The 20,855-nt window shown below is 38.6% G+C and overlaps 1 protein-coding gene across 2 annotated transcripts in view; it reads right to left on the bottom strand.

Moving 5' to 3' along the window:
* The window catches only part of LOC150078161 (protein regulator of cytokinesis 1-like), a 185,713-nt gene that overhangs the window by 103,984 nt on the left and 60,874 nt on the right, over window positions 1–20,855 (bottom strand). For both annotated transcript variants that reach the window (XM_090384834.1, XM_090384835.1), the window contains exon 5: window positions 3,657–3,806. In XM_090384834.1, the coding sequence (XP_090240960.1) occupies window positions 3,657–3,806 (150 nt within the window). The remainder of the gene's footprint in view (window positions 1–3,656; window positions 3,807–20,855) is intronic.

Raw genomic sequence — 20,855 nt, 5'->3', positions numbered from 1 at the left:
AAGAAAAGTTCAGTTATTTCAAACATAAAACTTTCAATTTTTTTTTCCAGAAAACCCAGTGTTCATACATATATACACACATACAGAAACACAGAAAGAGATAGAGAGAAAACATATGCACATGTAGAGGGACCGCAAACTTTTTTTTATTTTTGAAGGGGCATGTAGCTCTCAGTAGTTAGGGAACCACTGTCCTAGACTACAGCAGCAAAGCAATGGATGCAAAGTAGCGGGAGTGCTGTGCCTCAGGGAGAATAGAAGGGGCAATTCTCCTACAGATAATGAACTAGCTAAATGAGAAACTTGTGCAATATGCGGACCTTTCTGGAACAGCACATGATACAAGCCAAGGGGATGTCTTCGTGCACATTCAATGTAGAGAGTGTGATGAAATTAGATGCCAACTCAGCATTCTGATGGGCAATTATGAGAGTTTGAAGAGTGGAGTCCATGCTCTCGAAGGAATTAAAATAAGGCCCATCAAGCTCTCAGCTGCCCAACTCAATTCCAGAGCTCAGACACAGAGGAAACTCCCAAAGCAGAATGCACTGGTCCCACAGAAGGTAGTTATTGTAGGAGATTCTATTGTCAGGGAAACGGGAAATATATTGTGCAAAAAAGGATAGGTGGAATAGGACCAGGGTATATCTGACAGGAGCAAAAGTAGATGACATTGCACATCACATATCTTTTAAGGGCACAAAAGGTGATATTGTTGTACAAATTGGCACTAATAATATTAAGAGTAGGAGATCTGAGAACTTACTTAACAAGTACAGGGGAATGTTGAGGAAAAGTCGTGAGTTATATTTGAATCCTCACTCTAACCTTCTCATTCTACCTTTTTTTGCTCTACTAAAATGGCCAGCACTGTATTCATCCATCTCGGAACCCTCCTTGTATGATTTTTTCTTAATGTTATATATTCATTCATGGCTTCTGTGATTATTGCTATTATAGATAGCAATAAGATTTTAATGCATTTGCAATCTGCCCAATTAACAGATGCCATGTAGAGCCTTAAAATGTCATAGCATCCTTATCTGAAAAGAAAACCCATGCATTTTCCTCTAACTGCTGCAAAACCTTTCTTCATCTTCCAACTAACAATTGCTGGATCACTGTCTGATAATGGTTCCTGTACTATAAGCCCTGTGATGTCATCTGATTTGTGAGTAATGATGAGGTCTAGGATATTCTCAATCCTAGTATTTTCTCTGACATTCTGGTACAAATAACAATCATCTAATTTATTTAAAAATTGTTCCCCATGTTGAGTTTTCCTCCCACTTATTCCAATCAATTATGGAAAGATTGAAGTCACCCATAATAATGACATTCACACTTGTCTGCTCATTCCATTTGCATGTAGAGACAATCATCATAGATGTCACAATCCTCTGCTCTGTAGATTATTCCTACTCTCATAGATTGCTTCCAACTAACTCACACAACACAGATTCTTTGCTGCCAGGCATAACATCTCACTCAGCAAAAGTTCTTTTGGCACTTAGGCTGCTTCTGATAAGAAGTATGGCCCCATTACCCCTTATATTGTCCCGGTCCTTCCTAAATATATTATGTTCACCATAGTGGAATTTATAATTCCCAGGTGGCAACATATTTCTGTTGGCCTGATTATGTCAGCTTTAGTTGTCCTAACCAGGAGAAGAGTTGAAAGAGGAATAATTATTGTTTGAGATATCTCATTACAGTTATTGGTCATCCCCCCACTCCAAAGTTTTGCATTTCAAAAACTGACCACAGGAACTGAAAAATTATCTGCCCTTTCATTTGCCATTCTAGTTCATAATGAAAATGCTCAAAGGATACTTTTGGAAATTCACAAATTATTACAACTGGTCACACTGGTATCTAGTTGTCAAACTATATTTGAGAAAATATTTATAATTCTTTTAAAAGATTTTCAATCAATCACTCTAAACACTATATTTTCTTTGAAAATCTCTTTTACTGGAAAGAAACAACACACCAGATTAATTGTTACTTTTTTTTTTTTTTTTAGTTATATCAGCAGTTTAGACCATATTGCACCATTATATATTATTGTATATACAAGTTTGTTTGTTGGCTGATCTGGATGTTGTGTGGGCCAAAAACCTTGGAATAACTCACAAGAGAACTCTACTCCCTCAGCCTGAGATCAGTCAATAGCTTTGATTGAAGAAGCCTTTAAAAATTGCTACGCACACAGACAAGACTTAAACCCAGGACTCTTCTAACAAGTGATGAGACCACATTAAAGTATGTTTAGCATGCTACCTCATCCTGCCAATGTTCATTGGTCAGGCGAACAAAACTGTATGAATGTAAAAATCATTAATGGCATTACATTATATATATTTTACATGGAAAGTTTTTATTGATCAAAATATGATTAGGGCAGAAAGCAGTTCAATAAAATTTGATTAAGTAAAGCTTTTGGCTCCAAATTTATATATTAACATAATTATTTTATAATGTATTAAACTGTATATTTTCTTTTATGAGCCTTTCTTTTTCGTTTTTAGAGCATATATTACCTAAACGAGATAAAGTTCTCACTGTTTTTTTTATTTAACACAGATTTTAGGTTTTAAAACTCATTTTTTTCCAGTTGTGGCCATCAGCATATGGTCAACCTAGTTTACAGTAGATTGACAAAATCATCTTGTAATGGACTGACAGTCTACTACAAGGTAACTTTAGACTGAATAATTTGGGGCTGACCCACAGTAGTTCAGTCTCTTCTTTCTAGCATTCACACACAAAATTCCTTATTATTGATTAAGCCTTCCTACATCATATGACTGATGTCATTTGAGGATTCAACTTCAAGAATTATTAATTATTTGGCCAGACTTGCTACATGGCCTGAAAACAAACGTAACAATGAAAAGGTGTTTAAAAACATGAATTTGTGGATGTAATGTTTTGGTGAAGTTCATTCGAAATCTTTTCATGAATGCCAAAGGATCACAATCATCTCTTGAAACATGTATACATGCATTAGCAACTTCTTATCAAACATCATGTCATGTAGCAATTCATATATGCAAAGAACTAGAAATCAAATTCAATCAATTTCTGTGGAAACTGACACTGTCATAGCAGCCAAAGAAAACATGACAGATCCAGTACAATTTTATTCTAAGTGGCTATATAGTTGACAAACACTATTACTACTACCACCATTTAAGTTTTGAAACATCATAAGATATCGCAGGGAGAAGGGGAAGAAATTGAGGAGGAAAGGCAAAACTTGATGTATGAACTATTTTTCTTTTCTTTTTTTTTATGAGAATCATAAAAAAAAGAAAAAATAGTTAATACATCAAGTTTTGCCCTCAAAGAGATCTCAACTAACCAAATATTTAATCTCTCTCCTCTATATTTTGTATTTTACCATTAACTGGTATAATACAAAATAGCATTATAATAATGAAGTATAAAAAATCTAAAAATTAAACCACAATAATTGTAGCTTTAATTTATAAATGTATAATCCCTATGAAAAAACTACCAATTTTAAATGCATGATTTAAAAATCATTTTGTTATTATTAGAGAAACTAAACAGATCTATCATAATAAAAAAAAAAAAAAGTGAAAATCTGAATATTTAATTTAGATTAACTCAAGCAGATATGTACTTACTGACTTAAGAGTAGATGGCTTGAATCCAGCATGTTTATTCAAGAACTGCACCCTATCAACCTGGCTCACATTTAGCCTATCCCATAGTAGATGCAATTTATTTTTCAATTCTAGTGCAAGTTTTTCATTCTGTTCTTTTTGAGAAAGCATCTACAAAGACATTAACTTTACATAAACATCTGCATATGAATTTGAATGTAAAAAAAAAAAAAAAAAAACAGAATTACACTGGTAATAAAATATAAATTTCATTACATATGTTATCAGCCTTGATTCTTCTATTATTCAAAAAATACTCTACTATTATTGTCTACTTCACCAAATTAAACCAGAAATCTCTAGTACAATTAAAATAAATAAATAAATGTAATTTCAATCACAATATGTATATAAAGTGTACTGTTGGAACTACAATATAAAACTTGGTACTAATGTGCCAAGAACAAAAATTTTTTAATATCTTGCTATAGGTTTAGTGCATTAGAAAAGGTGTGATGCCTAAGCAGTGGAATAATGCAATCATAGTTTTGCTGCATAAGAAAGGAGATAAATCAGAAATTGGAAATTATAGACCAATTAGCTTGTTATCCCATATCTACAAGTTGTTCACAAGGGTCATTACTAACAGATTAGAAAGAATACTTGATGAGAATCAACCGAAAGAGCAAGCTGGCTTTAGGACAGGATTCTCAACTATGGATCACCTTCACATAATATCACAGCTAATGGAGAAAGCAAATGAATATAAAACACCATTATGCCTGGCATTTGTGGATTATGAAAAGGCATTTGACTCCATACAGCATAAGGCAATGTTTCGGGCACTGGAAAGACGAGGCATAGATACTCCATATATTATGATTTTGAAGAAAATATATGAGAGTGCTACATCCTTTATTAGACTAGACAAAGACAGTAGCAAATTTAAAATCGAGAAAGGAGTTCGACAAGGAGACACAATATCTCCGAAGTTGTTTACTGCTGCCCTCGAGGAAGCTTTCAGAAGATTAGACTGGTCGCAGAAAGGAGTCAATGTGAACGGAGAGTACCTAAACCATTTACGATTTGCAGATGACATTGTGGTCATAAGCCACGATCCCAAAGAATTAGAGGAAAATCTTAATCAGTTATGCACAGTTAGTAAGGATTTTGGACTAAAGATGAATATGGCTAAAACAAAAGTAATGATGAACAAGTATGCCACGGAAAGGGAAATAATGATTGAAGGAGCAGTAATTGAAAAGGTGGAGTCCTATACTTATCTGGGACAAGTTATTAGCTGTAATAATGATAAATGGCTGGAAGTCAAGAGAAGAATAAATTTTGGATGGATAGCATTCAGGAAATATAGTCACATACTGAAGAGCAATATCCCAGTTTGTCTGAAACGTAAAATAATGAATCAATGTATACTCCCCACCATGACTTATGGAAGTGAAACTTGGGCACTCACCAAAAGAATGGAAGAGAAGCTAAGAACTACACAGCGAAGAATGGAACGAATTATATTGGGAATCAGACTGTTAGATAAGAAGAGAAACACATGGATTAGGCAGCAAACTCAAGTAAAGGACATTCTTATCAAAACTAAAGAACTAAAATGGTCTTGGGCAGGACTCATAGCTCGAAGATATGATGACAGATGGACTAAGAAAATAACAGAATGGTACGCAAGAGGAGCTAGAAGAAAACCTGGAAGACAAAGGCGGAGATGGATAGATGAAATTCATGAGTTTTTGAGTAGTAAATGGATGGCCAGTGCTCAAAACAGAAGGAACTGGAAAGTTGCTGGAGAGGCCTTCATCCTGCAGTGGATTGAAAATGGCTGATGATGATGATATAGGTTTAATATCTCACCAGATCACCACTTTCTGTGGCAAGATATTTTTTAATATCTTACCACAGGTTCTAAACAAATTGGTATTCAACTTTATTATACACAAAGTTGCAAGATGCAAAATTATAATTACTATCAAGAAATAATTAACCAGCAGTTAAAAATATTAAATAAAGTTTAGTAGACATACTGATCAAAATGCAAAATATAAATAAAACTGTATGAGTAGAAAATCAACATTTAACAATACTTTTTTTTCTCTGTAGCACAGTACAAATATATCACTAAAGTTATTCCTCTACCAAGAATGTTTACTTTCCACAACTTGAATAAAGTCAAATACTTATGGATGTACCTTTGAATTCTTTTGTGCTTCCTCCTTTATTTACAGAACAATAAATTTTCACCAGCAGTGAGAAATGAATGCCCCAACAATGTAGAACAAATGAGAATATCTTGTAACATTCAAATTGTAAACATTACGTATCTTTTTGAGCAAATAAAGCACATTTTCTTGTCAAATAACTTAAGTAATTTTAACAATTAATAGTGGCAAATGATGCAAGCTTATATGCAGCAAAAAAAAAAAAAAATCCAACTGTCTATCCCCACTAATAATTTGTCTAATCCTTCCATAAATTTATTCAAACTATCCACTTCCATAACACTCCTGATGGAAGTTTGTTCCAACAATCATTACTCTGGCTGAAAGCAAGTTGACACTTCTAACCTGCAACCAACCTTTTCCAATTTATGCCCCCTTATATGTGTGTGTTGCACTTAAGAGGACATAAATGTAACATAAGAAAGAGTAAGAACCCATCAGCATTTAGTTTAATCAATCCATTCAAAGCCTTATATATTTGTGTCCAAGGTTTTGAATGGATTTTAAGGTTAAACTGTCGTCCAATCAGGTCTTCATGCAAGTGCTGGTTTCCAAGTGGTGCTGAAATCACTCATGCTTGGAATAACCTTTTTGTGTCCTTTTCAGTTTTTTGCCAGTCTAATTAAACATTTACTCAAATACAGCTAGCATGTACACATTTCAAAATCTTTTTTATTTCATTGGCATATAATTACTGAAACTGTTTAAATCTGTATTTCCTTTTCTACTTTTCGCTTGATAGTAATACAGGTAGTTCCCGACTTTACGAGTTAATCTGTAGCTGGTGCGCACTCGTAAAGCGGAAATTTATTTCCCACAGACATAATGTTAAAAATAGAGGTTACATTCGACAATGAAATTAGTTAGCTAATTAGTTTATGTTTAAACAATGATTGATTTATCCAAAGAAATAAAAACTTATCCTGCAAACTCAAGCAAATTATAATAATAAAGAAATTACTTATGACTTACAAATGTTAAAGAATGTTTATTATTCATCATAGTCTTTTTTTTTAGGAGCATTAGCAACTAAGGCCATACTGCTCAGGGGATATGCGGTGGTCATTCCCTGACCTTTCCACATCCTCTGTATTTGGTGGTCACGGGCTTGAACCCCGGTCTAATCAAGAAGCGTGTGCTACGGACTGCTGCTCCTGCCCACCTGGCTACGGAGGCACCAATTATTATTCATCATCATCGACAAAATGCACACTCGTTGATCACTCATTATTGGCTTGGCACTCGTTGGTTTGTTGCACAAGTAGTTTTCTTCAGAAATGCTTTTTCTGAAGAAAAGGTGTTTGTTTCCAAGATAATCTTCTCTTTTCTTTATAAATTTCAATAGCATGCATAAGCATTTTTTAATGGAACGCACAAATTTCAACTAACACAATTTGCACAGAGTAACAAGTTTACGAAGCTTAAAAAAAAAAGGAATGAAGAGAAGAGCCTGAAAATTTGTTTTTTTATAAGACTGAAGATTTCAGTAAAGGGGAAAAACATTTCGCCTAAAAATAACACACGATTTCAGCTATCGGTATTTTTGCAAATGCAATAACATGGGGTTTACCACCCGTTTATAATTGCTTGCAATAACAGAAAAGCCCAATAAACCAGAAAGTGTAAATTGTTTTTATTGTTTTATGGCCGTGACCTCCAGAAATGTGCTTTAGAAAAATATCACAAAGCCGTTCAAAATTGGTTCTTATAACAGAACATATGATAACGATGAAAGTGTAGTGCATATTAATGATTTGGATTGGTAATTAATACAATTTACACTATAAAAGCAAACTTTTAGAGAGTTATATAGCGAAATTGTCAACTTCTGATGTCATGGTACTAATTACCAAAAAAACAATGTGTTATTGGGTTGAACATTACGATATTTTCACGATACGACGGTGTCTCTGGAACAGACTAATATCGTAAAGCGGGCTACACTATTGTATAGCTATGCGCGTGGTTTGAAATTCAGTATTTACGAATGTTTAACATTCATTTTTTTGCAATTAATGTTCATATTTTCAATTTTGTTGATACTTGAAAAAAAAAAAAAAAAAACTCGTAAACCCGGGAACTGCCTGTAAATATCCACCAAATATTCATCCACTTTTGCAGAAAAGCATGTAGCCTCCTTTTCAGCACAAAAATTAATACGGTGACAAGGACAACCTATTACCAACAAGTGCTCAATCTCCTCTTTTAATACCTTTGCTATTCTTTCTGGACCTACCATAACTGGCACATTATCAACACTCGGTGCCAAACAGGATGTCATAATCCTATTATTGTTAGACCAAAACAACATGGAGGCAGCACCTAAAGAAAGACAGGATTTGTTGAAAGGGTCCTGTCTTTGGACCCTTTCAACAAGCACCTATTGTGCTTGCTGAAAGGGTCCAAAGACAGGTAACTTGCCAAGTTAGATCGGCAAAAGGGCATCCATATGAAGAAAGACTTGGAATATGTGTGTTGCAGAGCTTGGAAACTAGGCATGTTAGAGGAGACTTGATTGAGGTGTTTAAGGCTGAGAGGCATAAGCAAAATGAATGAGGATGAAATTTTCATAATTATGATTCTAGAACAAGGGGCCATAATTTCAAGTTATGAGGGGAAGATTTTTTGACTGGATTGCAGGAAGTTTTATTTTAGCCAGTGAGTTATAAATTACTGGAATAAGTTACCTGCATGGGTGGTAGAGGTGACAGTTTGGGGAAATTCAAAGGTCAGCTGGATAATTACCTACAGGAGAAGGAAAATTCATAGATTGTCTTTTTTCTTTTCTCTTATTATTTTTTAAAATTTTCTTTTTACTATTATTTTTTTTTTCTTTTTTTTATTATTATTTTTTTTTTTAGCTGGTGCAGCATAAGTCAATCTATGACTTATGCTGCTATGTTATGTTATTTGGTTTTTAGGAGCATTAGCAACTAAGGCCCTATTGCTCCAGGGATATGCGGTGGTCATTCCCTGACCTTTCTGCATCCTCTGCATTTGGTGGTCACGGGCTCGAACCCCGGTATGACTTATGCTGCACCAGCATAAGTCATAGAAAGGAAGTCTTCCTTGCACCATGTGGCCATTGCTAATACTAATAACAGTTTTGTTCAAAGAATCCCATATGCTTTCACATTGTTCAGAAGATGCCTAATGTTGTACCTTGGAAATCCACCTTCCAAAGCTGGCAGTGAGAGCAAAGTTACTTTTGATTTTTTTTCTTCTTTTTTTTAAATATAAAAAGGTCAATTGGACATAGCTTAGAATCACTTTGATTAATACTACTATAGCAATCAAAATGGTCTATTTTTCAGAGCCATCATCACTACCTCTTCTTTCCCTATCCACAAATTTAGCTAACAATGCTTGTTGCTTTTTGTCCTTCCACAACTATATTTTTTTTGCTATTCCAAACTCTGGAAACATGTTTCTGAACAACACACCTACATGATCAGCTAAACTCAGGAGATGTTTAGGTTCAATGACAAAGGATGTAAATAAATATTCAGCATGTGTGACATCATTGTCACTATGAAATGATGTATCTGTTCTTGGTTTTATTTCTATGCACTACATGCTGTCCTTACACTAATTTTTTTGCAAATGTCTGATTACATCACGTTTTCTGCCACTTGAAACTGAAAAATCACATCAATGTATAGTACACAAGGCAACTATGTTACCTTTTTAAGATTTAACAATGCATGGAAAATCTTGGTACATGTCTTCTGAAATTTTACTTTGTATTTCTTTGGTTTCTTACTGAAAGACGTTAATTATCTTTGTATCACACAAGTGTGATGAAATGGTCACACAACATAGAGAAGATAGTGTTGTTCTCTATATCCCACATTTATTTTTTTTGCAACGTAGATCAACACACTCGATGGCCAATTTATTATCAAAAGTAAGCAGAAATTAACAGAATTTAAAGAAATTCCAACTAATTTTGGAAAAAAGAAAAAGATGGAGCAGTTCTTTATAACCAACTACATTACGATAGTGAGACAGAGAACAGATCAAATCGAGTAAAAAAACACATCTCCATTGTAAATCCAGAGTTGATAGTTGTAAATATATTTGTTGTGACAAATAAAAAGAAATTTTTATATATAATAAAGGTAGTTGTGCTAGTAATAAGATTTGTATTAAATACAGTACGGTTGTGATTAACGCAGTCTTATTCTGCATGATTTTGAAATAACATTTGAAAAAATGCTTATAATGAATCTTATTAATATACGTAAAAGTTAAAATGATACACTATATTCATGCAGGACTTAAAAAAAAAAAAAAACAGTTTACAAAATTGACTGCTAACTCAAAAAAAATCAATTGTTTTTTTATGAAAAAGTGAAAAATATTTCTATTATGGCTATAACTACCAGCAAGTAATTCTCCCAAGAAAGCAAGAAAAGCTTTAAATTCAGAAGTGAAAAGATAATGAAGCTGGTCAGAGCACCTCCCTGATTAAGCATGCTTTTAACCTTTATGAGAGCATGTCATGCAATTTGTGATAATGCAGAAAAAATAAAAGCAAAATGTGGAAGCTGAGAACTTTTCTGCCCAGAAAAGTTCCAGCAGGCCATGGCCATCGTTTGTGCTAAAACCACAGCCTATATGAAAACCAGAAGGCATTTGGGGAAGATGATGTTAAAGATTTTAATGCTAGTGTTGTATAGATGAATAATTGTAAAAAATGATTTGACTTTAAAAATTGTGTAAACCAGCGGTGAGACTGCATCCGCTGATTAAGCACCAGCAGGAAGTTTTCCCTCCAAGCTGCATATTATTGAAAATGGTGGTTTGCTCAGCAAAACTGGTTTTGAATGTTACTGAAACTGGGCTTTATAGGGGGGGGAAAATGCTTAATCACACATATATTTCTATAAAATAGAAGTGTGCCCAGCTTTAAAGCCTCAAAGACTATTTTACCATCCTCCTTAGAATGGTAAAATGTTACTGTCAATTTACCATGCCAAAAATCCAAGGCCTCAAAAGGATATGCAAGTTGTTTTTGCATGTCTATTGGAATGCTAATACACTGGTGTGCAAAACTTAAGGACCAACACTATTTCCAAAGGTTACAACCACAAAATCAAATGAAACAGCCTGTGGAAATTTGCATAACTGTGGCCGTTAGAAAGGCTGATACACATGCAAAAATTTGAATTGTGATGACAGGGCTCACATAAACAGATAAAAGCATCAGTTCAGTAGTTATGTGAAAATTACCAAATGGTGAGTGCGATTGTTAGAGACATTTGATTGGTTTCATACAGTGCTACATACAACGAAATGGCCAGTAGACAGCATCTGGATGACTTTACCTGAGGTTGAATAATAGGGAAGCTCGAGGAAAGTCAAAGTGCGAGGAATGTGGCTGCAGAGTTCGGTATCACCAATAGCAGCGACTCAAGTGAATGGGTGGCCTTCAGAATGACAGGTACAGCTGTTTGAAGGACCAGCGGTGGTAGACCACAAAAAACAACACCCAATGATGACCACTCTATACTCCTAAAGGCCAAGAGGGACCGACACCAGACAGCAGGATCCATTGCAAACCAGCTGCACAGGACACAGAATATCGCGGTTTACTGTGGCCATGCAACTCCACAAAGGTGGACTGTTTGCCCGACGGCCAGTACACTGTGTCCCTTTAACACCTGCCCATTGGAGACATCGTTTACAGTGGTGCATCAGACACAAGGACTGGATAGCAGTGCAATGGGGTAAGGTACTCTTTACTGATGAGAAGAGATTCAGTCTCAGCAGCAATTCTGGAAGTCAGCTAACCTAGCGAGAGGTTGGCACATGGTATCACCCCGCAAACATCACTGAAAGGGATCGATACGGCGCTCAAGGTGTTCTCGTCTGGAGAGGCGTTATCTTGGATGGACGTACACAACTCCAGATACTGGAAGGCAGTACTATAACCGGTGCACACTACTGTACTGAGGTAATCCTTCCCCATGTGTGTCTGTTCAAAGGTGCCATTGGCCACCGAGTTCGCGTTCATGGATGGTAACCTCACACCCCATTGCACTGTAGCTGTTGATATGCTTATGGAAAGTGACGACATTGTTCGTATGGACTGGCCTGCCTGTTTCCCCCAATCTAAATCCCATCGAGCATATATGGGACGCTCTGGGGAGACACCTAGCAGCATGTCCACACCCACCAGAAAATGTTCACCAGCTGAAGATGGTGCCAACAGAGGAATGGACAATGTTACCACAAGAACTTATCAACAACATTATTCTAAGTATGGACAGGCGGTGCAAAGCCTGCATCGACATTAGGGGTGGCCATATCTCCTACTGAGGACCACCCCTTTCCTTTGTCCCATCTTTGACAGTGATGCATCAGTATCATGGCAGCCAGTGCTATGTTGCCATTTTTGAATAAAGTCCCTCTGTACTGTTTTGTTTCTGTTGTAGTGTTGGTGTTGTTTCCTTCATTATTTCTGTACCTCATGAGGTTTCTCTGGTATGCTTTTCCCATATCCAGGCCACTCCTATGAGAAGAGAGAAAATCTTTATTGTACACTATAGATACAATAATGTGCCTGCCACAGCTAGGAGGCCAGGGGCTTGACAAAGATATAGGGTAATATAAAAATATGTACAGTATAACAAAAAAATAACATAACATTAAATTAACTTAAACGTAGCATTAACCATTCAATAGATATGAGTATAAGGCAGATATACACCAAGATATGTACACATTCATATGTACAAAGCACATATTTCACAATATTCACACAAGTCAGAATATTTCAGTGCCAAATTGATGTTCGGTATAGCATTTTCTTGTGAAACAATTCATCGATTTGCCTGTGATGTGCCCTTCTGCACCTCATAGGAGATAGAAAGTGGAGATATCAGTAACAGTCGACATCAGGGGCCAAACAAAAGGGGAACAAGTTCGGCCAACGAGTGCCTGTAATTGCAATCTGAAGCGAATTTCAGGAGATCAACTCCAATTGTTAGCAGGGCTTGTATTGTAGGAAGTACTTGGCCAGGTAGGAATCTGTCACTGATCTTCAGCCTGTTCCATTGTAGCTGAAGAAGAGGGGTGCATCGTAAGGAAGGAAGTGGAACAAGCCACTGACATATATCCCAGAAGTCAGGGGAGTTGATTTTGCCAACCAGCATTTTGACTGCGGTCACAGTTCTCCTCATGCTGATTATTTGAGGCAGCCGCGGGATTTGAAGTTGGTCGGCCATGCTGGCGGTCCTCTGTTGGGGGGGGGGAGTCGATGTTTGCGGGTTGCTCACTTCGGTATCCAGTATTCACTGGTGAGGATGGGCTTCATGAGAGAAGGTACTGCGGAGACCCATATTTCAGAAGCATACAGAAAGGTAGGATACACAATGGTTTCCAGATATCTGATTGTGGTTCTTGCGTCTGAGTTATGAAGAAGATGTTGACAAGCAATACAGCGCATTCAGCTGATCTTACGTAGAACACATTCAATGTGACAGTTGAACCTAAGGTTTGGGTCAAAGGTTAAACAGAGATATTTGTGTTTAGTTACACTTCGAATAACTGCACCCTCCAGTGAGAGTTGTATGAATGTGGGACACTTCTTGAGAGAAAAAACCATAATAACGGATTTTTGAGGGTTCAGTTTAAGACCAAAATGGTTGAGATGGCTACAGAAAGCTGTGATCTTATTACAGATTTCCGAGGTGATCACTCCTCTGTCAGCTGATGGTGGTATTTCTGTTAGGAACTTTATATCGTCGGCGTAGATAATAACATTATCTCTGTTACACACAAACGGAATAAGGAGGGCGGTAAAAAGTAACCCCGATAAAACGCCACCTTGTGCACACCTGCATTGATGGATCGGGTATAGGAGAGGTTGCGATGATTGAGGTACACTGTTCTATTCCAGAAGAGCAAGTGCAGAAAAGCGAAAACGTCACCTTTGATCCGGAAATAATTTGTTAGGAGATTCAGAAGGGCTAAGATGTTCAGGCTATCAAAGGCAGCTTCGATATTGGCATAAACAACCGCCATTCCTGATCTGGCCTCAAAAGCATTTAGAATTTCTGTTTGGACTGCCAGAAGGTTGGAGACAGTTGATCTATTAGGAAGAACATAATGGAGTTGCTTTGATGGTTGTGGAAGAAGATGGCATGTTATATGAGGAAGAAGGACTTTTTCCAGTAGCTTTAGGAGCGTGGATGCAGTGGATATCGGTCTATAGTGCTTCGGCTGGCTTGGTAGTTGAACTTTAGGTAGTGGGGCGAGAGCATATTTGCTCCAGGATGCAGGAAACACTCTATAAGGGAGGATGGAGTTGAACAAGTAGAGCAGAGGATCAAGGATATATGGACTTAGGCACTTTAGGGTGAAATGCGGGACTTTATAGATGCCAGCGGTGCATGACGGATGCAGCGAGTTGATGGCTTGAAGGAGCTGCTGTCGATCGATTTGAATGGAAAACAGCTCATCATCTGGACCAGAAATGGGGTCTGGTTGGTAATCATATGGTTGTGTATTGTTGCCTTGGAATCTGGCTGCATAGTTGATCCATTCAACTGGATTGAAGTTGGAGCCTAGTTCAGAGTTACGGGTATATGGCACTTTGCCTTTGGATAAGGTCTTGTTGGTATATTTTTTAATGGCTTGAGATTTCAGTCTGTTAAACAGTGCTCTAGCTTTGGAGTACTGAGTTCGGTCATATGCTGTACCACATGTTTCCATTGTTTATGGAGGGACTGTTTGCACTTGAAACTGTAATTTAGCTCCGAAGACCACCAAGCATTAGTTCTAGCAGAGATACTGACCTGTTTAGCTGCTGAGAACATGGTAACAGTGTGCAACCATCTAGTTAGTATGTCTAGAGCCAGTTCCGGATCTCCTGATTCAAGAACTTCCCAAGGAATTAATCTTGTTGCATAAAGGCATCTGTTTGGTTGTAGGAAGGTAGGAGAGATGACGATCTTCCTTTTGAAGTTGTGGGAGGCATTAAAATTGGGCGTTGGGAGCTGCAATAGGACTGCGATGGGTTCATGATCGGATTCAAAGTGAGTTTCAGGTTTAATGTCGACGCTACAGGAACCAGACGATAATATGAGATCGAGGCGATGAAGACCTCTAGTTGGGCCTTCATTTATGATCCTGAGGCCACTAGGTGCAATCTTAGCCATAAGTGACTCATGAAGATGTTGGAGACTCGGTGGTAAGTTAAAGTCTCCGCAAATGAGGTGGACGGCAGATGTGTGGAGCGTATTTATTAGCCAGGATGCAATATCATTGATTATCTGAGCATCGGGGGTTGGGGGTATATATATTGCACCGAGATCTAATAAGCAGGAGTTGATTTTGACCGTTACTATCAATGCTTCGAATAGATTGGATTTGCTGGAGACTACATGTACAAACTCAAGTCTGCTGGCATTTATGATGACAGCAACACCCCCACCACAGGTGAGATCGGGAGGTGAAGAAAGATTTGTAACCGGCAGCTTGGGCAGAAGCAATTGATTCTTGTTGTGGTTCCAGCCAGGTTTCAGACATGCAGATGACATCAGCCATTTGGGACAGGAGTATCTGTTCAAGTGTCTCGAGCTTATTCTGAATACTACAAACATTTTGATAAAAAATCTTGAGTGTAAGGTGACACAAGACCTTCAGGAGTGCTGATTCGAGGACAGGATTTATTTTCTTCGTTGGCGTTTTAAGCACGGTTGGTTACAATAGTTGGTATCAGCTGAGGGTGGATTTCATTGGAGCTGTGGTATTGCAGAGATTGATCAGAGGTTCTGTCATCAGGGTATGTATAGGGCTCATCATCGTGTAACCCTGATTCCTGGTTTGGGGACTTCTCAGAATAGGGAAGTCTATCATGGCGTCACGCTTGGGAGTAGTCTTGGTGGGATAGCGCATTAGCCATGGGTAGATGTGGGGCGATATTGGGTTTAGGTTCGTAGTATGGCCTGAGTAGCGATCCAGATGGCCAGAGAGCAGCTGCTGATATGGAGCTGAAATGCTGTGCATCGCACTCAACTTTGAACGATGTATGCAGGGATGCTTTCTTAAGAAGTGTGACGGACACAGTAAGGTGCAGCTCATGCATTATGACTCGATATCATCTGGAGTTGTATTTGGGGCCAGTCGGGAAACGAATAGACTTCGTCGAAGACGGACATTTGGCGGATGCATCACCTGCAGCTTAGACATGGCCGAGGTGCCCATTTTAAATGACCACCTTCTCTTCAGTACATTTGGGGTTCCCAATTTACCCACTTCAGGGTGGCGAGGCTTACTGCAGTAACTCTGGGCCACAAGTGTAGGAGGAGGTGCATCTAACTTCCACCCAGGATGGTTACAATGTTAGCAGTGAGGGGCCACAATTGTGGATTTCAGGTTTCTTCGGCATTGTAGGTTGATATACTTGGCTTGAGTACGAGTAAGGCTCGACGATAGTTTCAGGATTGGGTTTCCATTGCAATTTGGTAGATGGCTTCTGTGATTTGTGGAGTGGGACACTAAGTGGTTTATCTGAATTAGCTGATTCTACCGTAGGATTGGCAGGGTTTCTGGTCTGGTTTTTCTGGCAAGGAAGTTCTTCGGCTATTTGGATCTCAGGGCAATTTAGTGATTGGCCTGAATTCAGTACATTAGTGCTGTAGGATAAATTATAGTGAGCCTGATTAGTAGCGCAGGTCTGAGTCGTAGCGCATTTAATAGCTGGACCACCACCATCATTACATCTACACAAACTTAGGTCTTGAGAAAGGGTATCAGCTATGGAGGATACATAGTTATTAGTAGTGCAGAGCATGCACTGTTTGATATCTTCAAGTATTGATGTTATAATAATTTCAAGTTATTTACGGTTCTTGAAGAGGCACGTGGAGGGGCTAGGAAACAAAGATTCAGCAAGCAAAAAATCAGTTTGTGTAGACATATTAGTAGACGTGATAGAAGGTGGGGAGTTCCTTCTTTGGGGATCCGCATACATTGTTGGCTGTGCATGCGGGATATTGGTTAAGTCTTCTTTTTGAGTTGCTATAGTGGCGACATTACAATGGTGGGACTTATCCTTCGCTTCCGTTAAGTTGGGGAAGCTAGAGTCTTCATCATCATGGTCAACCGCAACCAAACAGGTTGCGGTGTTACTGATATCACAATGGGAAATAAGCCGTTCCACGGATCCGGCCTTTATATTAGCATTAGCATTAGTAGAGGCATTTGATGCAAGAAAGCAAGCTTATGCAGCATCAGCCAAAAAAAAAAAACCACTTCCACTTCACCCCTCTGTTCGTTCAAAATACCTGTCCAGCTGAGCCTTAAACTTATTTAGGCTATCAACTTCCACGACAAGGGATGGAAGTCTGTTCCACCAACCAACCACCCGCTGGCTAAAGGCAAATTTCCGCACGTCTATCCTACATCTGTCTTTCCTCAATTTGAATTTATGCCCTCTCAGGTAATTATTCTGAGCGAGAGGAAGAATCCCATCAGCACTGAGCATGCTCAAACCATTCAAGGCTTTATACACTTCTATCAGATCACCTCGCTGGTGCCTAGTCTCCAGACACTGTAATTTGCAAAACTTAAGCCTTTCTTCGTAAGAGCAACCCTTTGTTCCATTCACTAATCTTGTTGTCCTTCTCTGTACTCGTTCCAGCAGCTCTACATCCTTCTTGAAATGAGGCCTCCAGACCTGTATACAGTACTCTAGGTGTGGCCTGACCATTGCCTTATACAAGGGAATAATCACCTCCTTATCCCTGCTAGAAAAATTCCCATATATCATTGACAACACACCATGAGCTACTCTTGCAGCCCATCTGCACTGCTCAGAGAACTTCATATCTACCTGCACAACCACCCCCAGGTCCCTTTCATTCTCTACCACTGTCAGTGTAGTACCACAGAGCTGATATGTTGCTCTGGGGTTGCTGTTTCCCATGTGTAGTACTTTACATTTGTCAATGTTAAACTTCATTTTCCACCTCTCAGCCTATCTGCTCAACCTTTCCAGATCCTGTTGCAGCAGCATAGTGTCAGTAGTGTCCTTGACAACCGTGCCTACCTTTGTATCATCTGCAAACTTCGACATTAAGCTTGATATACCATCACCAATATCATTTATGAATACAGAAAACAATAATGGACTCAACACTGAGCCCTGAGGGACTCCACTAATAACATTAGTCCACGACGAGCAGTGTCCATTGATTACCAATCTCTGTCTTCTCCCCCTCAGCCACCCCTTTATCCACAGCAGCAATTTGCCTCCAATGTCACACTGTTCCAATTTGTGCAGCAGTCTTCCATGTGCAACAGTATCAAAAGCCTTTCTAAGATCCAAGTATATAATATCAAAGTTATTCCCTGCATCCAGTTCCTTTGTGACTGCATCATAGTATCCAATCAAATTGGTCAGGCAAGACTTCCCCTTTACAAAACCATGCTGTGTCCGAGCTATAACTGAAGTCTTGTCTAAATGGTCCTGCAGTACTTCTTTAACTAGTGCCTCCATTAATTTTCCTGGAACAGAAGTTAAACTCACAGGTCTATAATTACTTGTGTCAGCCTTTGATCCTCCTTTGTGAATTGGGGTCACATTTGCACATCTCCAGTCTGTGGGTACCTCCCCCGAGTCCAAGGAAGCTCTCATAATTATGGCTAAGGGTTTGCTTACTTCCTCTGCTGCCTCCTTTAATATAACTGGATAGATCCCATCCACCCTGGGTGCCTTTCTTGTGTTTATCTTCAACAATTTCTCCTCCACTTTACTCTCAGTTATTACAAGATTCTCTAGCTTACTGCTAGAGTTGAATACACCTCTGGCTTTCCCCTCGCTAAATAACTCCTCGTGAATGAATGTCGATGCAAAATATTCATTTAGTTTGTTTGCAAACTAAATGAATGAATGAGCAGGATCATCAACAGTTGACCCATCGATATCAAGTGGACCAATCTGATTCATCCCCTTCCTTCTAGAGTTTACATAAGTAAAGAACTCTTTGCTGTTTTTCTTTGCATCCCTTGCCAAAGATTTCTCGTAATCTGCCTTCGCCTGCCTAACCTCCTTTGTAACTTGGTTACAGATCAACTTGTATCTATCATAGGCTTCTGTGTCATGTGTTAATTTGTATGTATCCCATGCATGTTTCTTCTCTGCCATATGCCTCATCAGTTCATCTGACATCCATTTAGGCCTAAACCTTGAACAATATTTCTTAGTTTGTATGTAAAGCCTAGTAGCTTCTAAGATAAATTCTTTGAATGCTTCCCATTTTGCATTTGCTGTTGGTAACATCATCAGTTGGTCCCACTGTACAGAATTTAAATACTGTCGCAGTCCATCGTAGTCGCCTTTACGAAAGCAATAACCCTTCCCTTTACCCCTTATGGTAGTTACCTCTTTGAGTAAATCCCACTTCAGCACACGTGATCACTGCCACCTAGTGGTTCATTTATCTGCAGATTCTTAATGCATGAAGAATCACTGCTGATAATCAAATCATGAGTATTCCTCCCTCTAGTTGCCTCCGAACATGCTGATGTAGAAAACAATCTTCCAATAAATCCACAAAAGCCTTGCTAGTGTGTGAGTGACCAGCCCCCAAATTCCAGTCAATATCTGGGAAATTAAAACCTCCCATTATAAGACTCTCTGATTTACTGGCTCACTATTTCCCTGTACAGTTTCTTATTGTACTCACCAGAGTCATTAGGCCTATAGCACACTCCTACTCTCAATTTTGATCTCCCAATGCTTATGTCACACCAAACTGACTCGACACTGCACCGTCCAGCGATGTCCACTGGCTTCACTTTCTTGGATTTTATGTATTTCTTAACTAATAGCATAACCCCTCCTCCCTTCCTATCCAGTCTATCCTTTCTGTAGACGTTGTACTCTCCAAATTCCAGTTCTGCATTCCTTATATCTGTGTGACACCACGTCTCTGATATCCCAACAATATCTGCCTTTGATGTTTTGAGCAATACCTCAAATTCATCAAATTTATTTACTAAACTCCTAGCATTGGTGTACACGCAAGTATACATGCACCTATTTCTATTCTTAGTTACCCTAACACAACCCATGTGTTTACTTGTACCGCAATGACTCCCAGCAGTCTCTGAAATATCCTGCATCTTGGTTTTCAGGCTTCTGCTCATTCCAATAGAAGCAGTGGAAGAATCTCTTTCACCTCTGCCTGTGGCTAATGTTAATCTATTTGTCTTTGTCTCCCCCCAAGCTAGCAGTTTTCCAACCCACCTAACACTGCCTCAATAGCATCAGCAAAAATTCTTGCACCCTTTCTATTTAAGTGTATCCCATCCCTGTAGAAGCAATCTCTCCTGTTAACAAGTATAGTCCAGGCTGAAAAAAATTCTACCCCTTGAGCCTTGCACAATCTTTCCAGGGCTGAATTGATCTGGGAAGCAGTCAGTTGGATGAAAAGTGTCAGCAGCTGATGTGATGGAAGTGGTTGACGTATCATTATCATCTGCTAATGGAACTGCGATTGCTTCGCCAAGTTGATTATCTGTGCAACTGGAAGACTGCTAGCAGGACCTAAATGTTTTCGGCTGGTTGTTCTTGCAAGGAAAGCACGTGAAATGCTTGCGACGCAGGGCATTTAATTTATGTAGGGATTTTAGGCCTGAACATGATTCGCAAAGCGAGGCAAAACATAATTTACACGAGGCCACTTCACTGACTTGTTTGTTGCAGCGGCTGCAAACGACAGTAGTCGTCTTTAGTTGATTTTTGGTGTTCCTAGACGGCATTGCAGTATAAGGGAAAACGACAATAATGATATTTGTAGTTACCCTACCAGGGAGGAACTGACGGTGAAGCAGACCACTTTCTGATAATTGCTATAAAGGGATTAGGCAAGATGTTTGTGGTAGCACAGCTCCCTAGTTTATTTCAGGCAGTCTTTAAAACAGCCGGAGGCATTTTGCCAAAATTAAAAAGGCATTTTGC

Source organism: Mastigoproctus giganteus, chromosome 11 (assembly GCF_048544385.1).
Source record: "Mastigoproctus giganteus isolate SK-2022 chromosome 11, ASM4854438v1, whole genome shotgun sequence".
Classification (NCBI taxonomy): Eukaryota; Metazoa; Arthropoda; class Arachnida; order Uropygi; family Thelyphonidae; genus Mastigoproctus; species Mastigoproctus giganteus.
Note: the sequence above shows the minus strand (reverse complement) of the source record. Positions and strands in the feature narration are given on the sequence as shown.